At 39.1% G+C, this 20,662-nt stretch overlaps 1 protein-coding gene across 2 annotated transcripts in view; it reads left to right on the top strand.

Annotated features, from left to right (window-relative positions):
• The window catches only part of atpsckmt.S (ATP synthase c subunit lysine N-methyltransferase S homeolog), a 77,861-nt gene extending 73,261 nt beyond the window's left edge, over window positions 1-4,600 (top strand). For both annotated transcript variants that reach the window (NM_001095448.1, XM_041567217.1), the window contains 1 exon segment: window positions 4,247-4,600. In NM_001095448.1, the coding sequence (NP_001088917.1) occupies window positions 4,247-4,456 (210 nt within the window). In that variant the 3' untranslated portion in view covers window positions 4,457-4,600.
• Window positions 4,601-20,662: the final 16,062 nt, after the last annotated feature.

Raw genomic sequence — 20,662 nt, 5'->3', positions numbered from 1 at the left:
GGTTGCTAAGACAGAAAAAGCTAGTAGGTTTGTAAATATGCTGAATGACAACTTTTTATTCCAGCTCGTTCAAGAACCTACTAGGAATAACTCTCTTTTGGACCTTGTAATAACTAACAATACTGAACTCATCTCTAACATTTGTGTGGGTGAGCATTTAGGGAATAGTGATCATAACATGGTCTCCTTTGAGATTCTGTTGCAGAAGCAATTCTATAAGGGAGTAACTAAAACACTAAATTTCAGACGTGCAAACTTTGACAGTATAAGGGCATCTCTGCAACATATTAAGTGGGAAATGCTTTTCACAGGGTTAAACACAGAACAAAAATGGGAAGTCTTTAAAATGCTGCTTAATAAATATACTTGTCAGTATATTCCACTTGTAAGCAAGGAACGTCGTTGCAAAGCAAAACCTTTTTGGTTCAATAGAAGCGTTGGTGTTGAGGTGGGTAAGAAAAGACGTGCTTTTAAGGCTTTCAAGTTAGCTGGTACAGCCGAAACATTTATAAGGTACAAGGAGGCCAATAAATCATGCAAAGAAGCTATAAGGCAAGCTAAAATTGCTATAGAAAAGGATATTGCAGCAAGCAGTAAAAAAAATCCCAAATTATTTTTTAAATATGTCAATAGTAAAAAAATGAAGCAGGAAGGGGTGGGACCCTTACTATCAGAGGGGGATCAGCTGGTTGATGAAAACAAAATAAAAGCGCAGATTCTGAACTCGTATTTTTCATCTGTTTACACAAATGAAGAACCAGTAAGTGAAGGTTTCCTTCTTAAGACTCCCAATTCTAGTAATACAACTAATGATGCATGGTTCACACAAGAAGAAATTCAAAAGAGACTTGAACAGGTTAAGATTAACAAAGGTCCAGGGCCAGATGGTATTCATCCCAGGGTAATTAGCGAGCTTAGCTCTGTGATTGCCAAACCTCTTTACTTAATTTTTCAGGATTCATTGAGATCTGGTATTGTGCCAAGAGACTGGCGAATTGCTAATGTGGTGCCTCTATTCAAAAAAGGATCCCGTTCTCAGCCTCAAAACTATAGGCCAGTTAGTCTGACGTCAGTATTAGGAAAGCTTTTCGAAGGGTTAATAAAGGATAAGATACTGGACTTCATAGCAAATCATAATACTATGAGTTTGTGCCAGCATGGTTTTATGCGTAATAGATCTTGCCAGACTAACTTAATTTCTTTTTACGAGAATGTAAGTAGAGACCTCGATTCTGGGATGGCAGTGGATGTGATTTACTTAGACTTTGCTAAAGCATTTGATACAGTGCCACACAAAAGGTTACTGGTTAAATTAAGGAATGTTGGCCTGGAACATAGTATTTGTACCTGGATAGCGAACTGGCTAAAAGATAGACTACAAAGAGTGGTGGTAAATGGAACATTTTCTAATTGGACCAGTGTTGTTAGTGGAGTACCGCAGGGCTCTGTACTAGGTCCCTTGCTTTTCAACTTGTTTATTAATGACCTGGAGGTGGGCATTGAAAGTACTGTTTCTATTTTTGCAGATGATACTAAATTGTGCAGAACTATAGGTTCCATGCAGGATGCTGCCACTTTGCAAAGTGATCTGTCTAAACTGGAAAACTGGGCAGCAAACTGGAAAATGAGGTTCAATGTTGATAAATGCAAGGTTATGCACTTTGGCAAAAATAATATAAATGCAAGTTATACACTAAATGGCAATGTGTTGGGAGTTTCCTTAAATGAAAAGGATCTAGGGGTCTTTGTAGATAACACGTCTAATTCTGGGCAGTGTCATTCTGTGGCTACTAAAGCAAATAAAGTTCTGTCTTGCATAAAAAAGGGCATTAACTCAAGGGATGAAAACATAATTATGCCTCTTTATAGGTCCCTGGTAAGGCCTCATCTGGAGTATGCAGTTCAGTTTTGGACACCAGTCCTTAAGAGGGATATAAATGAGCTGGAGAGAGTGCAGAGACGTGCAACTAAATTGGTTAGAGGGACGGAAGACTTAAATTATGAGGGTAGACTGTCAAGGTTGGGGTTGTTTTCTCTGGAAAAAAGGCGCTTGCGAGGGGACATGATTACACTTTACAAGTACATTAGAGGACATTATAGACAAATGGCAGGGGACCTTTTTACCCATAAAGTGGATCACCGTACCAGAGGCCACCCCTTTAGACTAGAAGAAAAGAACTTTCATTTGAAGCAACGTAGAGGGTTCTTCACAGTCAGGACAGTGAGGTTGTGGAATGCACTGCCGGGTGATGTTGTGATGGCTGATTCAGTTAATGCCTTTAAGAATGGCTTGGATGATTTTTTGGACAGACATAATATTAAAGGCTATTGTGATACTAAACTCTATAGTTAATATAGGTATGGGTATATAGAATTTTAATTAAAAGTAGGGAGGGGTGTGTGTATGGATGCTGGGTTTTCATTTGGAGGGGTTGAACTTGATGGACTTTGTCTTTTTTCAACCCAATTTAACTATGTAACTATGTAACTGTTATTCTTTCATATAACCAACAGAGTGCACTGTGTGATATTGCAGTCACTGTTATTCTTTCATATAACCAACAGAGGATGCTGTGTGATATTGCAGTCACTGTTATTCTTTAATATAACCAACAGAGGGTGCACGGTTATTCTTTCATATAACCAACAGAGGGCACTGTGTGATATTGCAGTCACTGTTAATCTTTCATATAACCAACAGAGGGCGCATTGTTATTCTTTCATATAACCAACAGATGAAACTGTGTGATTTTGCAGTCACTGTTATTCTTTCATATAACCAACAGAGGGTGCACTGTTATTCTTTCATATAACCAACAGAGGGCGCTGTGTGATATTGCAGTCACTGTTAATCTTTCATATAACCAACAGAGGGCGCACTGTTATTCTTTCATATAACCAACAGATGGCACTGTGTGATTTTGCAGTCACTGTTATTCTTTCATATAACCAACAGAGGGTGCTGTGTGATATTGCAGTCACTGTTATTCTTTCATATAACCAACAGATGGCGCTGTGTGATACTGCAGTCACTGTTATTATTTCATATAACCAACAGAGGGCATTGTGGGATATTGCAGTCTCTCCCCAAGTGAACCGTTGGTATAGGAATGATTAAAAGTAATGATTAAGGTCTACCTCGGCTGACCCAAGTATAAGCCGAGGTAGACTTTTTCAGCACATTTTGGATGCTGAAAAACTCGGCTTATACTCGAGTATATATATTAAAAGGAAGTTTCTACTTTGAAAGCTCAGCCAATGATAAACAAAACTCCAAAGAATTAAGAGGGGTTCCCAAACTTTTTTATATGACTGTATCTGGAATCTTAGTTGAAAGACATCTGCTTACATTGTAACATGAATTTTTTTTTATAAAAAATCCTTTGTAGCCCCCTCCAATAATCTGTCTATAATGCACAAAGCTAACTATTTGTAATAGTTTATTCAAAAATACCATAATAAATGTATACTTCTGGTTGTGCAGTATCTAGCTAATCACACGTGGCGATTCGTTTTCCGAAGTTTCCTCATGAGGCTACTTCGGGCGACTTCGGAAAACGAACCGACGCGTATGATTAGCGCCAGCGTTTTTCCATTTTAGCCGGAGTGAGGGAAGGCATTTGGGTGGCATTACCCGTAGAAGATTTATAACTGACCTGGTGCTGCCTTAACTGCTCACAGCACAAATCTGACTAAAGGATAATAATACAGGCAGTTTGAAAAAAAATCCTCTGCATCAACTGACTTCCGGTTTATTGAAGAAGTTGGTTTACGGGATGTGGAGCACGCACGTTGGACATAGCAGAAGGGATGTTGTGATATTGTCTTATCCCTACAATTGGAAGGAAGCATATATTTATTACGGTATTTTTAAATAAAGCTTTAAAAATAGTTAATGTGCTTTATGGAGGTGTTACTGGAGGGAGCTTTAATGGGTTTTTTTTAGTATCACTGGTCCTTTAAAATCAATGGAAGTAGCAGAAAGGGATATACAAAATAATGCTTCCAGTTGCACTTAGATGTACATATAACGTTAAATACATTGAAAATTAATGTATATTGTGTAATTGCTTAGATTAACACTTGCAATTTACTTGCATTACACAAAATGCAATTTTCTGTGTATATCCCCTTTAATTTTAAATGAAAGTCACATTTAAAATAAGGCCTTTAATTTCATGCAAAATTGTTACAGTTAGCAACACAAATAAGAGACATGCATAATGAAGTTGTCATGTATTTACAGATGCCTCAGCTGGAAAAAAAGCTTCAGACGGAATTGCAGGATGCTGCCAGAGTTATAGCCTGTCGCTTTCCTTTTCCTAATTGGGTTCCAGATCATATTTTTGGAGAAGGAGTAGATACTGTGTGGACATATGACCTTGGCGCATTTAGAAAAGTCAGTGACTTGAAACAAGTTGCCTCAAAACACTGTATTCTTGATACAACAGTATGAAAATAGCAGGAGATGATATATTTTCAGTGGTGGATCTAGGGGCCCGGCAGCAGTTCGCACACTTGAAAAATCGGCTGTTCAATTTAATATTTGTGCACCTATAACCCTAGGAGACTTTTAATAAAATTGAATGTATTACAGAGACTTGATTTTCCTCACAGTTTTTTGCTGAGACGTTTGTTTTTGTAAGTAATTGTTAGTTGAAGTGTCTAAACCTGACTGTTTTGCCAACCTGTCCCATCTCAGCCTTTCAGTTAGAGATTCTAATGCGTTAGGTTTAGAAACTGCAAAAAATGATCAACATGACCTATAGGTAACATTTAATGTACATTTATATTTTAAAAAAGTAGTTTTTTAGTGTCAGTATCACTTTAAAGGTAAACCACCCCTTTAATATACCTTTACAGATTTTCCCAACATCTAAGGGGCAGAAAAAAAGTCACAAGAGAAAAATCACATTGTTCCATTCATTTGTATTTATTTAAAAGCATTTTTTTAATTAAATAAATTGATATTTGAGCATTAAAAAATATTCAAGTACGGGGGGGGGGGGGGGTCCAGGAAGCGTGGGCATCATATCATTCATGTTTTTTCTCTCAAACAGCGAAAAACCTTAATTTAATTTTTTTCATCTATAAAAGTTAAAAAAGATGGCGAATACAGATACAGACGAGGGGGCTGCCATATATGTGCATTCATGTTTTTTAAACAGCGAAAAACATTAATTTAATCTTTTTCATCTTTATTGTGAGTCCTGTGCTAGATTCATTTTGGGCGCTGATATGCTTTGGAGCTAGTGACTAGAAGGGTGTAACCGTTTAAGTGCCAGGGAGTCGAATCTAAATTCTCTGGATAAAAGTAAAATTGTAGATCCTACAATCTACAGTAATCCCAGGTATGTGAGTGAAGAACTTTGTGATTCTCTTGTTCCCCAGCACCTAGACAACAAGCAGAGGGGGGTAAAGAGTGGCCACTGGGGCGTGATCACCCATGGGCACCTGGGCAGCTGCAGACACATTCATTCCCTTCTACTTCTCCAGAGCTCTCGGGAGAGCTATGACCTGTTTCCCCAGGTTGGCGTAACACACACACACACTTTTTACACTAATACACACTTTAATTTTGAGGGGTTTAGAGGGTTTTGCATGCTCAAAGGCTTACAGATACTCGCACAGATTCACACAACAAGCATTTTGCATATGCATATTGGGAATCAAACTGTTCAGTATCCCTGGCATTCATATTTAGGATGTTTTATCCAAAAATTATAAAGTTCACAAGAACAAGGCAATACTGCAGCATTAACTGCTCAAACTTCAGTGTTTCAAGACTTGTGAGGCTCTTTGTCAAGTGTGAAACAATTTAGGGAATTAACATATTTAAGGTGCTATACAGGAAGTGACATAGTAAGGTTTTGTATTTCCCCCTTGGAAATACAAAATCCATTGAAAAATTTTCAAGGGGAAAATTTGAAAATTCCTGTATTGCACCTTAAATATGCTAATTTCACACTTGACAAAGAGGTTTACAGGGCTCGAAACATGTTGTGTTGACAATAAACACTGATGTTTGAGCAGTTAATCCTGCAGTATTACCTTGTTTTTGTGAACTTTTTAATTTTTGGATACTATTACTGCATCCACGGCAGAGGTGCAAACAAGAATATTGGCTAATTATTTTTCCTGCTACGCAGTTTGAAGGTAACCATCAAACATACATTTATTCTGGACTATTTTCCAGAATACATTTTATTTTAACCCAAACTACAAAACTACAAAGTTATGTCAGAAGACACTTCCCCTGGCTTACCCAGTACTGGAGCCGTTACTTTTGCCTACAATGAAGATGAAATCAACAGGATTCTTGAAGAGTTAAACACAGAAACTCCGTTGTTTGAAGATAAACCCACACATGGTAACCTGGCAAAATAATTATTGCAAGTACAAAGGAAAGAAACACAAATAAGCAGTGGTGTAACTTCAGATGCCAGGGCCCCCCTGCAAAGAAATTTTCAGGGCCCCCCTCTGTACAAAATAGTGGGAGATATGCTGACTGAACAGTGAGGAATAGCAGTTGTGTTTTAGTGATTGTATTTGCCCATGGAAACAAAAAGCTTTTCACATAGCAGCAATGCGATTTCTCCTACCTCAGCTCTGTGTAAAAGCTCTTGCCTTAGCTCCCTGAAACTTCTTTAAACTGCAGCCGGTAAGAGCACACACTTCTAATACAGCCAGTGCTTGAACTGGGATCAAAAAAGTGGAGGGATGGTATGCTCGGCACACATAGCACCCACTATTATACTAAGGCTTGCCCACCAATACTTTCGAGTTTCAAACACTTTAAGCCAAAACCATTTTGCTATTTCCATGTTTATTAAAGGAGAGCTAAACCCTAGGTATAGGACCTGTTACCCAAAATGCTCAGGGGCTGGGGTATGCCCGATAAGGGGTCTTTCCATAATCTGGAACTGCATACCCCAGTCTGCTAAAAATCATTTGAACATTTAGTAAACCCAATAGTTTTGTTTTCCCACCAATAAAAATTAGTTATATCTTAGTTGGGATGAAGTACAACATTCTGTTTTGTTATGACAGAGAAAAAACAAATGTTTTGAAATTTTGAATTATTTAATTAAAATTAAGTTTATGGTAGACAAACTTCCTGTAATTTGGAGCTTTCTGGATAATGGATCCTATACGGGTAGTGCTTAATACAGCCAATTACAGTAGGTACTGGTTTTGAAAGTCTTTTCTGAAACATTCAACCTGTAATCTATGCTTAATTAATAGCCCCCCTGGATTCTCCTGATCATCTGGGGCAGTAAATTTGGCTTCTGTCTTTCCCCTGACCTCATCACTGTATTAAATTAACTCTTTCATATCACATGATTTTCTTTTATTATATGGCTTCCCCCATGGACCTTGTACAGGTATGGGACCCATTATCCAGACTGCTTGGGACCTGGGGTTTTCTATATAAGAGATCTTTCTGTAATTTGGGTCTTCATGCCTTAAATCTACAAGCTACTGTTTTATTATTACACAGAAAATGGAAATTATTTTTAAAAACTTGGATTATTTCTATAAAATGGAGTCAATGGGAGACAGTCATTCTGTAATTTGGAACTCTCTAAATAACGGGTTTCCAGATAATGGATCCCATACCTGTATATACAATTTTTTTTAAGAAACTCTTTTCACACACTTTTTTTTTTTTTTTTTGAGAAAAAATATGAATTCTGGTGGAAATCAACAAAAACACAAGTAGCATAGAAGCAAGCACAAGCTCCTCTGCTTCTGGAGCTGCCAGCTCCCCTCTCCCTCTCAGAAACTAAAGGTGGACTCCTTGACTGTGACTTACTTCCCTGCTGCCGCACATTCATTTCTATGTGATCACTGAGACACTTGTTAGATAAGCAGGATCAAGCTGCAGCAGCACATTCACTTCTCACGTGTCTCAGTGATCACATAGAAATGAATGTGCAGCAGCAGGGAAGTAAGTCACAGTAAAGGACTCCACCTTTAGGGGGAGTGACAGAAGTTGAGTGTGTAACAGAGAGAGAACAGAGCTTTAAAAAATCACGGAGGCTGGCTGCTGCAGTGGGAATGGGGAGGCGGGTTGGCGTGCCTGTGCTGTGGCATCATTGTAAGGAGAGTTCGAATCCCAGTCGGCAGCAGTATTCTCAAGTGCAGCAGTATTCTCAAGTGCAGCAGGCGCGCGTGTGACACGCTGCTGCGACGTTCTGCTCCTCTTCCGGCTCCCTCTCTGGCACTGCAGCAGACTTCCTGTTCACCGCTGGCCACTTCCACTGCACCGACTGGGGAGGGGGGTGGTGCGAAATGCTGCAGCTTGGTTTGGACACCCCTGCCCTAAATGATCCTGGCTGGTTGCACATACTGAGGAAGCAGGCCCCTGCCGGGCCCCCTGTACCTCTGGGCCCCCCTGCGACTGCGGGGTCTGCTTCCTCGGTAGTTACGCCACTGCATATGTCTACATGTTGAGTACTCTGGCAGAATATATTAAAATAAGACATATCCCCAGAGGCCTGCGTTTAGACATTAAACCTAACCTTTGTGCAACAGAAGTTGCTAGAAAATTGCAAAAAATGACACATAGATCTTTTAGTATTAACAGTCGAAAGCCTTACCAATAAGCTACAAGAGATCCGGTTAACCATTTCGGAGCTGAGAAATCGATCGATGCAGTGTGGATGGTCGCCTTTTCGACGTTTCTGAAGAGGACAGAAAGTGGATTTTCTGTAAGTTATTTCTTAATAAAGGCTTTGCTTTTTAAAAGTTTCATTTGTCTTGGTGTTTATTTTTCATTGTGCACAAACAAATTTTTAAACATTTTTTTTATGTTACTGGTCCTTTAATTTATCAAATGAGGCATTAACCAAAATGTCATCATCCACTAAGTTACTGTATCTGTAACTTAAATTTCACTTATCACTGGTGTCTAGTTGTAGTAGTATTCATTGGAGCCTTCTTTGTATTATTTTCTTTTATAGGTGTTCAACATTTCTTTTAATCTAACAAAAGGTAACTGAAATCATATAATAAGAAGATTGTGTAACAAAAGCTGCACTAACACCCATATTTTCCACTGCTCTTCCAAGTTTTCTCAGATTTGCTGTAGTTATGTTTTGTCAGCATAAAGCTACAGAAAAATGTCATTACATTTGTCCATTTATTTCAATATATTCAAGTTGGATGACTACGTCTAAGCATCCATGGTGTTGTCAGTCCTACAATCATATTCATGTAATCACATGAATATGATTGTAGGACTGACAAGACTCGTTTTACTTCATTATACATTTTTACTTGCAACTTTCTATCTTTTCTAACACACATGTATGTTTAGTACTGGTAGGCCACAAGAGGGCCAGTGTAGTGAGGGATCTCTTCAAATGTAAAATGTGTGAAGTTGGCACTCAGAAGGCAATTTATTTTTATGATGTGTATGCTGGAATCAGGGACTCCATCAGGGGGGTACGGGGGGGGGGCAATCCTCCCGGGCCTGGTGGCTTCTGTATGTTAAGGGTGATCCTGGCGTGCTGCGTTTCCTGGATTAGTTATGACCCCCTTTTATTTAACTTGTTAGGGGGCTGGCCACCTATGACTTTTTTTACTTGTAGGGTTTCCTGGCCACCAGTGGGGTTTTTCTTTAACTTGTAGGGGGCACTGGCCACCAATGGGTTTTTATTAACCTACAGGGGGCCGCGCCAACAATTTTTTTTTTTACTTGTAGGGGTGGCCCAGAAATAATTGTTGTACAGTATCCCACGAATTCTGATGGCAGCCCTGGCTGAAATGGTCAACCCTGCCTTAAACTGGAAAAAATGTGTGTTGTGGCTGTATATACACACACATATTTGGTGTACAAGTCATTTAAGAAGTTCATATTTTATTAGTTTACATACAGTATACACCTGTATACCATTTGCCATTACATACTGTACGTTGCTATACTAAAATGAGTAATAAATGCATTTAAGCCACATAAGTTCAATATGCAGTGTTCTGAAGCAGATGTTTTAAAGTAACAGCAAATAACACAGGGCATGATAGGCAATTATTCCTCCTATAGGTATACTCAGGAACAAATCATGCAAAATTCATAAAAACAGGCTAGGTTTTAATTAATCTTTTAAGGTTGAGTACTGCAAATGAATGTGTATAAGTGGATCAAATTGACATACAAATAGTATACTGTATAATGACACAGTTACATAGTTAAATTGGGTTGAAAAAAGATCAAAGTCCATCAAGTTCAACCCTCTCCAGTGCATTATGGTAGACATTTTTTTTAAAGTATTAATTTTATTTAAATTTCCAAGGAAAGTGAAAGGGGAGACATATAACAACTTGGTTCATACAAGGTAATATCTGTTGGTAAACAGTGCCTTTAGTGCATGTTGCAATATGCTCTATGGCAGACACATGCATCAACATATCCGTTATGACATCTGAGCACGCAGTCAGTCTAAATTAACTCTCAGGAATAGTGATGGGCGAATTTGCCCCTTTTCCCTGAAAAATTCACGAATTTCACGAGAAATCTGCAAAACGGCAAAAAATTCACGAAACTGCTCCGGCATCTCGTTTTTACCGCCGGCGTCCATTTTTTTTTTTTTTTTACACCGGCGACTTTTTGCTGCTGTTTCGCGGGAATTCTCCGTGAATTCACAACTGGCGAAGAAATTCAGCCATCACTACTCAGGAAGCTCAATCAAATTAAAGTCCACCCATGTATCCCATATCCTTTCAAATTTGCCGGGACAACCTCTGGCCAAATAAATTAGCTTGATGGAAGGAAGGGCTTTATTAATTATATTGACCCATTGAGCAACTGTTGGAGCACAGTTGCCCATCCAGTTCATGACCACCACTTTCTTCGCATAGTTTAAGCCTAGTCTCATGTAGTATTAGTTCCGCAGTAGCATAGGGGATCTCCAGGGAGGAGAACTGGGCTTTTAACTTTTGATCAGTTAGGGTGCCTGAACACCAATTTAAGACCCAGGGTGGACCAGGACACTGTCCAATGGAAAAATTACGGACTTAAACTTGTTTATTGTAAGCCCTAAGTAAATATCAAACCTCTCCATAATAAGTAAGTCTTCCTCCAGAGATGCCTGGGGATATTTTAAAAAAGAGCAACAGGTCATCTGCATAAAGGGTTATCTTGTCTTCTTGTTAGTTCCTGGGTGCGATTTTTTCCTGTTTTGACCCTTGCCTGCCTGATTATTCTGAACTCTGCCAAATATGACCCTTGCCTGCCTGACTACTCTGAACTCTGATTATCCTGACCCTTGCCTGCCTGACTATTCTGATTCAACCGATATTGACCCTTGCCTGCCTATCCTTGATCGGCTGCCTGCATCGACCACTTGTCGGGCTAATTGTGCGAATATTTAATGAAATTATATAAAAGAATTTAAAAGAATTTAAGGCTCCTTATAAGTAATAAAGGAGGAGTCTTAAATAATATATGCCCAACTCTGAATTCGATATCGAGCTTTCCCAATCAATTGGTACAAAGGGTGAAAAATCAGGACAACTATTTAACAAAATAATTAATTTATTTATTTATAATAATAACAAATCAAATTATCACTTCTTTTAAAATCCACCAAATACTTCTTGATATAAACACAAGATAAAATTTATCAACAGATATTAATTGATAAGACCAAAATCATTAATATGGCGAGCATCCACAAGACAATATACACTCTTATTAATAATAAGGTATTGGAATCAAAGGAGGAATATGTGACTGATTCTGATTTGCTAAGGAATTCTGTCCTTAAATTTTCCTATTTCCCCATTAAATCGTTAACTTGGATATCATATATATATATATATTAATGAAAAATAAAATGGACCCAAATTAAACAGATTATTCCCAGTTTGCAATTCTGGGAAAGTCAATGTTTAGGGTATGACTATAATACACATAGGAATAATAAATATCCAAGCATACAACTTGAAAAAGTATAACAAAAATTTATATTTACCAGATGTAGAGTTTTCACTGGCCTGTGATAGTTACATAGTTAAATTGGGTTGAAAAAAGACAAAGTCCATCAAGTTCAACCCCTCCAAATGAAAACCCAGCATCCATACACACACCCCTCCCTACTTTTAATTAAAATTCTATATACCCATACCTATACTAACTATAGAGTTTAGTATCACAATAGCCTTTGATATTATGTCTGTCCAAAAAATCATCCAAGCCATTCTTAAAGGCATTAACTGAATCAGCCATCACAACATCACCCGGCAGTGCATTCCACAACCTCACTGTCCTGACTGTGAAGAACCCTCTACGTTGCTTCAAATGAAAGTTCTTTTCTTCTAGTCTAAAGGGGTGGCCTCTGGTACGGTGATCCACTTTATGGGTAAAAAGGTCCCCTGCCATTTGTCTATAATGTCCTCTAATGTACTTGTAAAGTGTAATCATGTCCCCTCGCAAGCGCCTTTTTTCCAGAGAAAACAACCCCAACCTTGACAGTCTACCCTATAATTTAAGTCTTCCGTCCCTCTAACCAATTTAGTTGCACGTCTCTGCACTCTCTCCAGCTCATTTATATCCCTCTTAAGGACTGGATTCCAAAACTGAACTGCATACTCCAGATGAGGCCTTACCAGGGACCTATAAAGAGGCATAATTATGTTTTCATCCCTTGAGTTAATGCCCTTTTTTATGCAAGACACCCTGATCTCACTTTCTGGATCTTTAAAACCCACTGGTTCTTTTCTTTTTAGTTGAGGAATGAGTCTTCTTATAGTTGAGAGTCTCCAAGTAGTTTTAGATTTCTTTCCTTCTCTTTCTTTCTTTTTCTAGTTCTTTTCCTCCAGTCAGCCCTCTTTTTCTTATCCTCCTTCCTTTTTTAGTTTCTTCTTTTCTTAATTTTTTTTTAGTATCCCAGTGTCTCCTAATTTATCCCTCCTTTCTGTTTAAAACTCAACCCCTGGGATTGAAGGGTAGTCTCCAAAAGTTAAACTATCACCATCTAATCTAAATATTTTGTAAAATGTCAATCATTTACCCCTGGGCGTGATGTCCTACACTACCTGTAGATGGCACTACTGCTTCAAACATCGTGACCTAAAAATATCTAAAAAATACATAATAGCCTTTGACCTTTCTTAATTTGATGTTACACATTATTGTTGACATTGCTTCAGACTAGAACAATGCTGTGTAACTCCTTAATACCTTCAGTACACATACAATATACTTGTGAACACACTAGCCATTCAAAATTGGTCTGGTCTTTGATTAATTATTACCCTCTCAAACAAGTGTGCTCTATACTGTGGATAGTTTGTAAAATCCTTCAAGGTGTTCTCATCTTATTCACACAGACACCAAAGATTATACAAGCTTTGAGATTTGCTTTAAGCACAAAGGTTATACACCTGTGTTAGGAGTCTTATAAAACATCCTTTTCAGAACAGAAGTTTCTTACCAACTAAACATTAATTTATATAAAACAAAATATAACATTCATTACTCAACACTATATGATTTATCAAATATGCATAATATCAATCATGAATATGTATTCTATTGAGTAAAATAATCATACGTTATCATTAATAAACCTGAATATTCTTACAGTTAATATTAATCTTATTTGAAAATCGGACACACTGCATGTCTGACCCTGCTTGAACTCTGCCTGCACCGACCCCGGCCTGTCTTACTACATCTTTGCCTTTTCCTAGTTCTGTGCCTTCCGTCCAAAGACCATGCCCCTTTGCTCGTCCAGAACTTTTGCTTGGCTCCTTGCTTGGTGGTATCCAATTAGCGGAGGGCTCCTGCCAAAGTGAAAGGTGGCTGCTACAGAAGTGGAGCCGAGACCAGGGAGCCTAGCACCTGTTCTGGATTTTGTATGCTCGATTTGGAGATGTGTGTAAATTCTTTTCAGATTAATAGTGTGGGCATGAAACCCGTTTGATCCATGTTAATTATAGGGGGCAATTTGGGCAAGCTTTTTAGCTAGCATTTGCCCAGTACTTTAGCGTCCGTGTTTATAAGGGATATAGGTCTATAAGAGTCACATAGTTCAGGGTCTTTGCCTTCTTTCAGAATTAATATTATCACAGCTTCATAGAAGGATAGTGGCAATGAAACCTTTTCAAAGGCATACATGTATGTCTTGTGCAACTGTTGAACCAATAAGTTGCCCTGTAGCTTTTACCAGGTAGCCAGGAATCCATCTAAACCTGGAGTCCTACTGGGAGGGAGATCTGAGATTGCGTCCGCCACTTCAGATTCAGATATGGGACTATCTAGGTACAGCATCTCCTCCTGTGTTAGGCAGGGGAAGGTAATTTCATCTAGGAATTGGGACATTTGTTCTCCTGGTCGGGTAAAGATTTTCGTAAAAGTCCATAAACTTATTGAGTATATCCCCAGGGGTAATGACCAGGCTCCCCGTTGAGTTCTTAACCTGTGCTAAGGTTTGTGAGTTCCTAGAAGACGCTAATCTCGCCAAAAACTCCCAGCTTTGTCATCCTGATCAAATATTGATTATGATCTGTATACAACAGTCTTTTCCTAGTGAGCTTTGTTTGGGCAAGTTCTAAGGGTCTCTGTGCCTGGGATAAGGCCTAGTAAGAGGATGTCGTAGGTGTAGAGGTGTGGGCTTTCTCAGCCTCTGTAAAAGCCGTCTCAGCCTCATTATTACTGGTAGATGGCCTTAAGTCACATTGGTTGGTTCAGCAGCTTATTCTTGTGCTGTTGTATACCCAGTTTAGATTTGGTGGTTGGTGGAGCTACTGGACTGTACCAGCATGGCTCTACAATGGATACAATGATATGCTGATTTAGGATAACCCAGAGTTGGTGTTCATTTAGTTAAGTCTTCATTAGGTATTATTAGCATGGAGTTGGTGGATCTTGGGCTGATCTCTGGTGTGGAGTTGACTCCGCTCAACACTGGTTTGAGCTGCTTCCATTAAGATGCAGGACTAGGCTAATGTGGGCCAAGTCTTTTTAGGGCCACTTGCTATTGCTGAGGACCGTGTTTTTCTCCAGCACTGGTGATAATTGCATCCAAGTTGTGTTTAGTTACTGATCTGATTGATTTCCTGGTGTTTTAGTTCTGAGATGGCTATTGCCATCATTCTGGTTGTGTCCTACGACACCTTTAGTTTTAACAGTTGCAGGATTTTTGTTCTTCCCCAGGTGTGGTTTTGTCAGATAACCATATTGCAGGTATCCCTCTAGTCACTGAGGGAACCTTTTTAAGCAGAATATGGTTATTCTTAATCTGCAATGCTTGATCCTCAAGTGCCAGTCTCTGTAATTTAGTGGTTGGTTTTGTAGCTCTTGTTGTCAATCGTTTACCATGTCCTAGGACATGTTCATGTTCTTGTGCCTTTTATCTACCTTTTTCAGGAGATATACATTTTATCAGCTCCCCTGTTGGATGGATGTGATGCTGGCCTTTTCGCAGGGCATCCTTAGCATCAGTTTGGTTTTTGCCTTATGTTGGTTATTCCCACCCCTTGTTTTCGGGGCATGGCTTGGTAGATCCCATGTGTACTGACATAGAGGGACATAGAAGAAATAGAGAATTTTACTTACCTACTTGATGTAAATTCCTTTTCTTCTAGTCCCAACAGGGTTTCCCATCCCAATTATTTGGTTACTTTACTGCTATGGCAAAAGTATAACTATGGTGAGGAGGAAGTCATGTGGTCTTATAGGTCATGATTCATTTTGATTGGCTATGTTATAGGTCGTACCTCCAGGTCTGGGAGGGGCAATGCCCCATGTGTACTGACATGTCGGGACTAGAAGAAAAGGAATTTACGTCAAAATTCTCTTTCTCTACTTCCTGCTACTAATTTAATTCTGGCAGGGGACTTGAATGAGTCCTTTCTTAGTTCTTTAGACAGATCTGATATTGAAACAAATATAGGCAATATTAACATCTCAGACACTGCACTAATTCCATTGGTGGTCTCCACTTCACCTGCTCCCAGAAATTTTGTCCCTTGGTCTTTTCCTGATTTGTTTAAGGACAATCCTGACTTCATAGAGATGCTACTTAATAGGATAATATGGATTAATAGGATTTGTTTTTCAAGGAAAACAAAATACACTTGAAAGACCCTTCCTTATTATGAGAAACTTGGAAGGCAGTGGCTAGAGGGGAAATATCCTCATTTAAATCTTACTTCTTTAAAAAAAAAGTACACAAAAAATTTCTTGAATTGAGTAAAAGACAAAGGGGCAAATTCACTAAGATTCGAAGTTGCGCCAGGCGCAACTTCGCCGCACTTCGCCAGGAGTATTTTCGCCAGCGCTCCGCAAATTCACTAAAATCCAAAGTTGCGCACAGGGGTAGCGTAAGTTTTCGAAGTTGCGCTAGCGTTAATTCGTCAAGCGAAGCGAAGTTTCGCTAGCGATGGTTAATTTGCATACGGCGCCAAATTGAAATTTCATTGGAGGAATACGTATCACCACTACAAATGCCTAGAAAACCTTCAAAACATCAAATAAAAATCTTATTTTGCCCTACACATGTGCCCACTGTATAGGTAAGTTGCCATGAGTCAGGAAATGTAGGGGGGAAGGAGGGGAGCCCCAAAATTTTTTTATCTTTTTCAGCCTATCACCATAATGTAGAAAACACGCCAGCGTTTTTTGGGACTTAGAAAAATTTTTGACTTTTTTTGAAGCAATCCCTATCTATTCTATTGCGCTTCGCCTGGTCTGAGGTGGCGAAGGAAGTCTAGCGTAAAAGGTAGCGTTCAGTACACTGCGCGCGTTAGTGAATTTGCGTAGTTACGTCCGTAGCGAAAATTTGCCAGGCGTAAGGGTGCGAAGTTACACTAGCGAATCTACGCCAGCGTTCGTTAGTGAATTTGCGCAGTAACGAAAATGCCAAACGCTAGCGAATTAACGCTAGCGTTGCCGCTTAGTGAATTTGCCCCAAAGTCTCTCTTACATTAGATTTAAACAACATCCTTCATTTGAAAATTTTGGATGAACTTAAAGTTTGGATCAAAGTGAGGCAAAACTTTTTTGCATCTTTTTTCGTAAGCTAGGCTCAATAATTTGAGTAACAAAGCAAATAACCTATTCTTTAATCTTGCTAAGGCTGAAAATAAACAGGCTAAACTTATTAAGATTAAAGATATTCATTACCAGCTAACAAATGATTATTATATTATTATAAGGATCTATACTCTAATCCAAGTATAAATTCTGAGAAAATGGAGAATTTCTTTGAAAATTGTAAAATCCCCCAGATTTCGAAAATTCAGTTAGAAAAGCTAAATAGTCCAATTACCACAGAGGAAATGTCCATTATTATTAAGAATCTGAAAACAGCAAAGGCAGGTGGCCCTGATGGCCTTACTCCTTTTTACAAAATTATGAAGGATAAAATCTCACCTTTTCTGACAAACTTATTTAATGATATATTATTCTTTGGAAAAAGTCTACCTTCTAGTGAAATTTCAAATCTTAGAGTCATCCCAAAAAAAGACAAAGATCCATCCCTTCCTTCCTCCTATAGGCCTATTTCCCTATTAAATCAAGATATCAAGATATTATCTAAGGTCCTTGCTGATAGGCTTTCTTTAATTCTTCCCTCTATAATCTCTGAGGCCCAAAATGGTTTTATTAAGAATAGATCAGGAGTTAAGAATATTAGAGCTTTGATTTATATGTTATATTACGCCAAACAACACAAAATCCCTAGCTCTATTCTCAATATTGATGATGAGAAGGCGTTTGATAATATTACTTGGGAACATCTGTATTTTTGCCTTAAAAAATTTGGTATCACGGGGCCCTTCTTCCAATATATTAAATATCTTTACAAAAATCCCTGAACACAAGTAATTTTGGGGGGAGCTAGATCGCCACCTTTTGAAATATTTAAAGGGACGGGACAGGGCTGTCCATTGTCGCCCCTTTTATTTAATATTGTTTAGAAACACTAATCCGTTTCCTTGATCAATCCAAGTTAATTAAGGGAGTTTCTATCAATAGTAGACATCTCAAGGCCTTTGCCGATGATTTATTATTAATTTTAAAAAATCCTGAGTCTTCACTTAAGGTTGGTTTTGATCTATTTCAAGACTTTCAATCTTTTTCTGGTTACCAAATTAATGTTGAGAAATCGGAAATAATGAATATTTATGGTTCTTTTTCTAATTCACTACTTAAAAACCCAAATAATTAAATATTTAGGATTAATAATTCCTTCAGAACTAAATAATTTATATTCTCTGAATATTACCCCAGCCTGTCAAAAGGTTTTTCCATGTGTGAAAAATGGGCCAATTCTCCCCTTAACATTAAGGGACAGATGCTCTTTTTTAAATCCTTGATATTTCCCAAGCTAATATATCCATTAATTAATCTTCCTTTGCTTGTAAAGCACTGCGATATTAAGAAACTTGACTCCACTTTAACTAAATTTATTTGGAATGGTAAAAAGGCAAAAATTGCCCTCTATAAATTGAGAGCTCCAGTTAAGCTTGGAGGATTAAACCTTCCTGATTTCAGAGCTTTTAATTTATCAGCCCACACCAGCTATCTTATTGAGTGGATCTCTCAAGGCAATAAATTTACGAACCCCGACATTGAGATCTTTCAAGAACCCGATTTTGATATATTATCTGTTTTGCATTACAAATGGGGAAATGTTCCTTATGACTTTAAGAGGAATCCTATCTATCGTGAATCTATATTTGTGTGGAAACATTTATTCTCTCGTTTAAGTAAGAGTTTGGCTGGCAAGTAAGGGGTTACTATACAGTAACCCCTTACTTGCCAGCCAAACTCTTACTTAAAGGACCAGTAACATCAAAAAATTTTTTTTAAAAATTCGTTAGTATACAACGAAAAAAACACACCAAGACGAATTAAGCTTTAAATAGCAAAGCCTTTATTAAGAAATAACTTACTGAAATTCCACTTCCGCTCCTCTTCAGAAACGGCGACACGGCGACCATCCATTCTACGGCGTTTGATTTCTCCTCCCTTGCTGTTTCTCCTCCATGACAGCTGTTCTCTGACCCGATCTCCTTCTCTTCTTCATCCTCCGTCCTCCCAGGTGTCCAACAGCAGCAGTAGGAAGGCGATGTGGGTAGCCTCCCCAATGTCTCTACAAAAGGTGCAGTAGGGTAGAGGAGTGCAGACACGAGTGTGCAGCCTGCAGGGGAGCCGAGCTGAACCGGTACTTATACATCCGCTGAGTCCTGCGCCATGGAAATGCTGTGTATCTAGAGCCCAGCAGCAGCGGTATGGGGGTCGCCTTCCTAGGATCTCCATGGACGTGCAGCTTGTGGGGAAGCCGAGGCAGAACCCCTGCCTATACTTCCTGCGCTGCCAACTCCGGCCGGGCAAAAGGGCCAATGCAACTTTAGGAGTCCGACCACAGCTCCTATCTCCGCTTACCGACACCTCCGTTCACAGCCCACGGCCGCTTTGAAATTAAATGAGCGGCGGCTTCATTATTTGTGACCTCTTCCCCTGACCCGTGTTTGTCCATTTGTGTGTCACGACCCCGTTTTGTTTCACTGATCGCTCTGCCATTCATCTCGCCCATCGGATCCCATTCATGGACAGCTGCTGCCCGTTTAACAATCGTGCGAATTGTTTATTGATCATTAAAAAAAAAAGGTTATTGTAAGCGGGGACTGTTTAACCCGACCCCCTGCACATAAACCACTCGCTGGGGTCGGCTGGGCTCATTTATTCCTTACAGATCCGCAACCCGAATGAATGGCAGAGCGATCAGTGAAACAAAACGGGGTCGTGACACACAAATGGACAAACACGGGTCAGGGGAAGAGGTCACAAATAATGAAGCCGCCGCTCATTTAATTTCAAAGCGGCCGTGGGCATGAACGGAGGTGTCGGTAAGCGGAGATAGGAGCTGTGGTCGGACTCCTAAAGTTGCATTGGCATTGGACTCAGCGGATGTATAAGTACCGGTTCAGCTCGGCTCCCCCGCAGGCTGCACGCTCGTGTCTGCACTCCTCTACCCTACTGCACCTTTTGTAGAGACATTGGGGAGGCTACCCACATCGCCTTCCTACTGCTGCTGTTGGACACCTGGGAGGACGGAGGATGAAGAAGAGAAGGAGATCGGGTCAGAGAACAGCTGTCATGGAGGAGAAACAGCAAGGGAGGAGAAATCAAACGCCGTAGAATGGATGGTCGCCGTGTCGCCGTTTCTGAAGAGGAGCGGAAATGGAATTTCAGTAAGTTATTTCTTAATAAAGGCTTTGCTATTTAAAGTTTAATTCGTCTTGGTGTGTTTTTTTCGTTGTATACTAACGAATTTTTTAAAAAATTTTTTTGATGTTACTGGTCCTTTAAACCTTCAGATTATCAAAAGACTGATACTTTTATATTTTCAATTAAAAGAAAGTCACTGGTTTTGGTAAAAGATATATTTGATCCGCTTAAGAAAACTTTAATACCCTGGTCAAATCTCAAAGAACAATACAAGCTTCAGGATTCTGATAGATACTATTATTTGGCGTGTCAATGCGGTCTTTCTCGGTTACATAATAATAAAAACCTGGTTTTAGCTGAGCACAAGCTTGCAGACGATTTAGCAGAGTTTTTGGAATTCCCTGGTTTGATCTCTATTAGCTCTCTTTCTAAAAAAATTAGATTTTTCTATAGTACAGATTCACACCCGTTATCGAA

The sequence above is a fragment of the Xenopus laevis genome, chromosome 6S (assembly GCF_017654675.1).
Source record: "Xenopus laevis strain J_2021 chromosome 6S, Xenopus_laevis_v10.1, whole genome shotgun sequence".
NCBI classification, from domain to species: domain Eukaryota; kingdom Metazoa; phylum Chordata; class Amphibia; order Anura; family Pipidae; genus Xenopus; species Xenopus laevis.
Note: the sequence above shows the minus strand (reverse complement) of the source record. Positions and strands in the feature narration are given on the sequence as shown.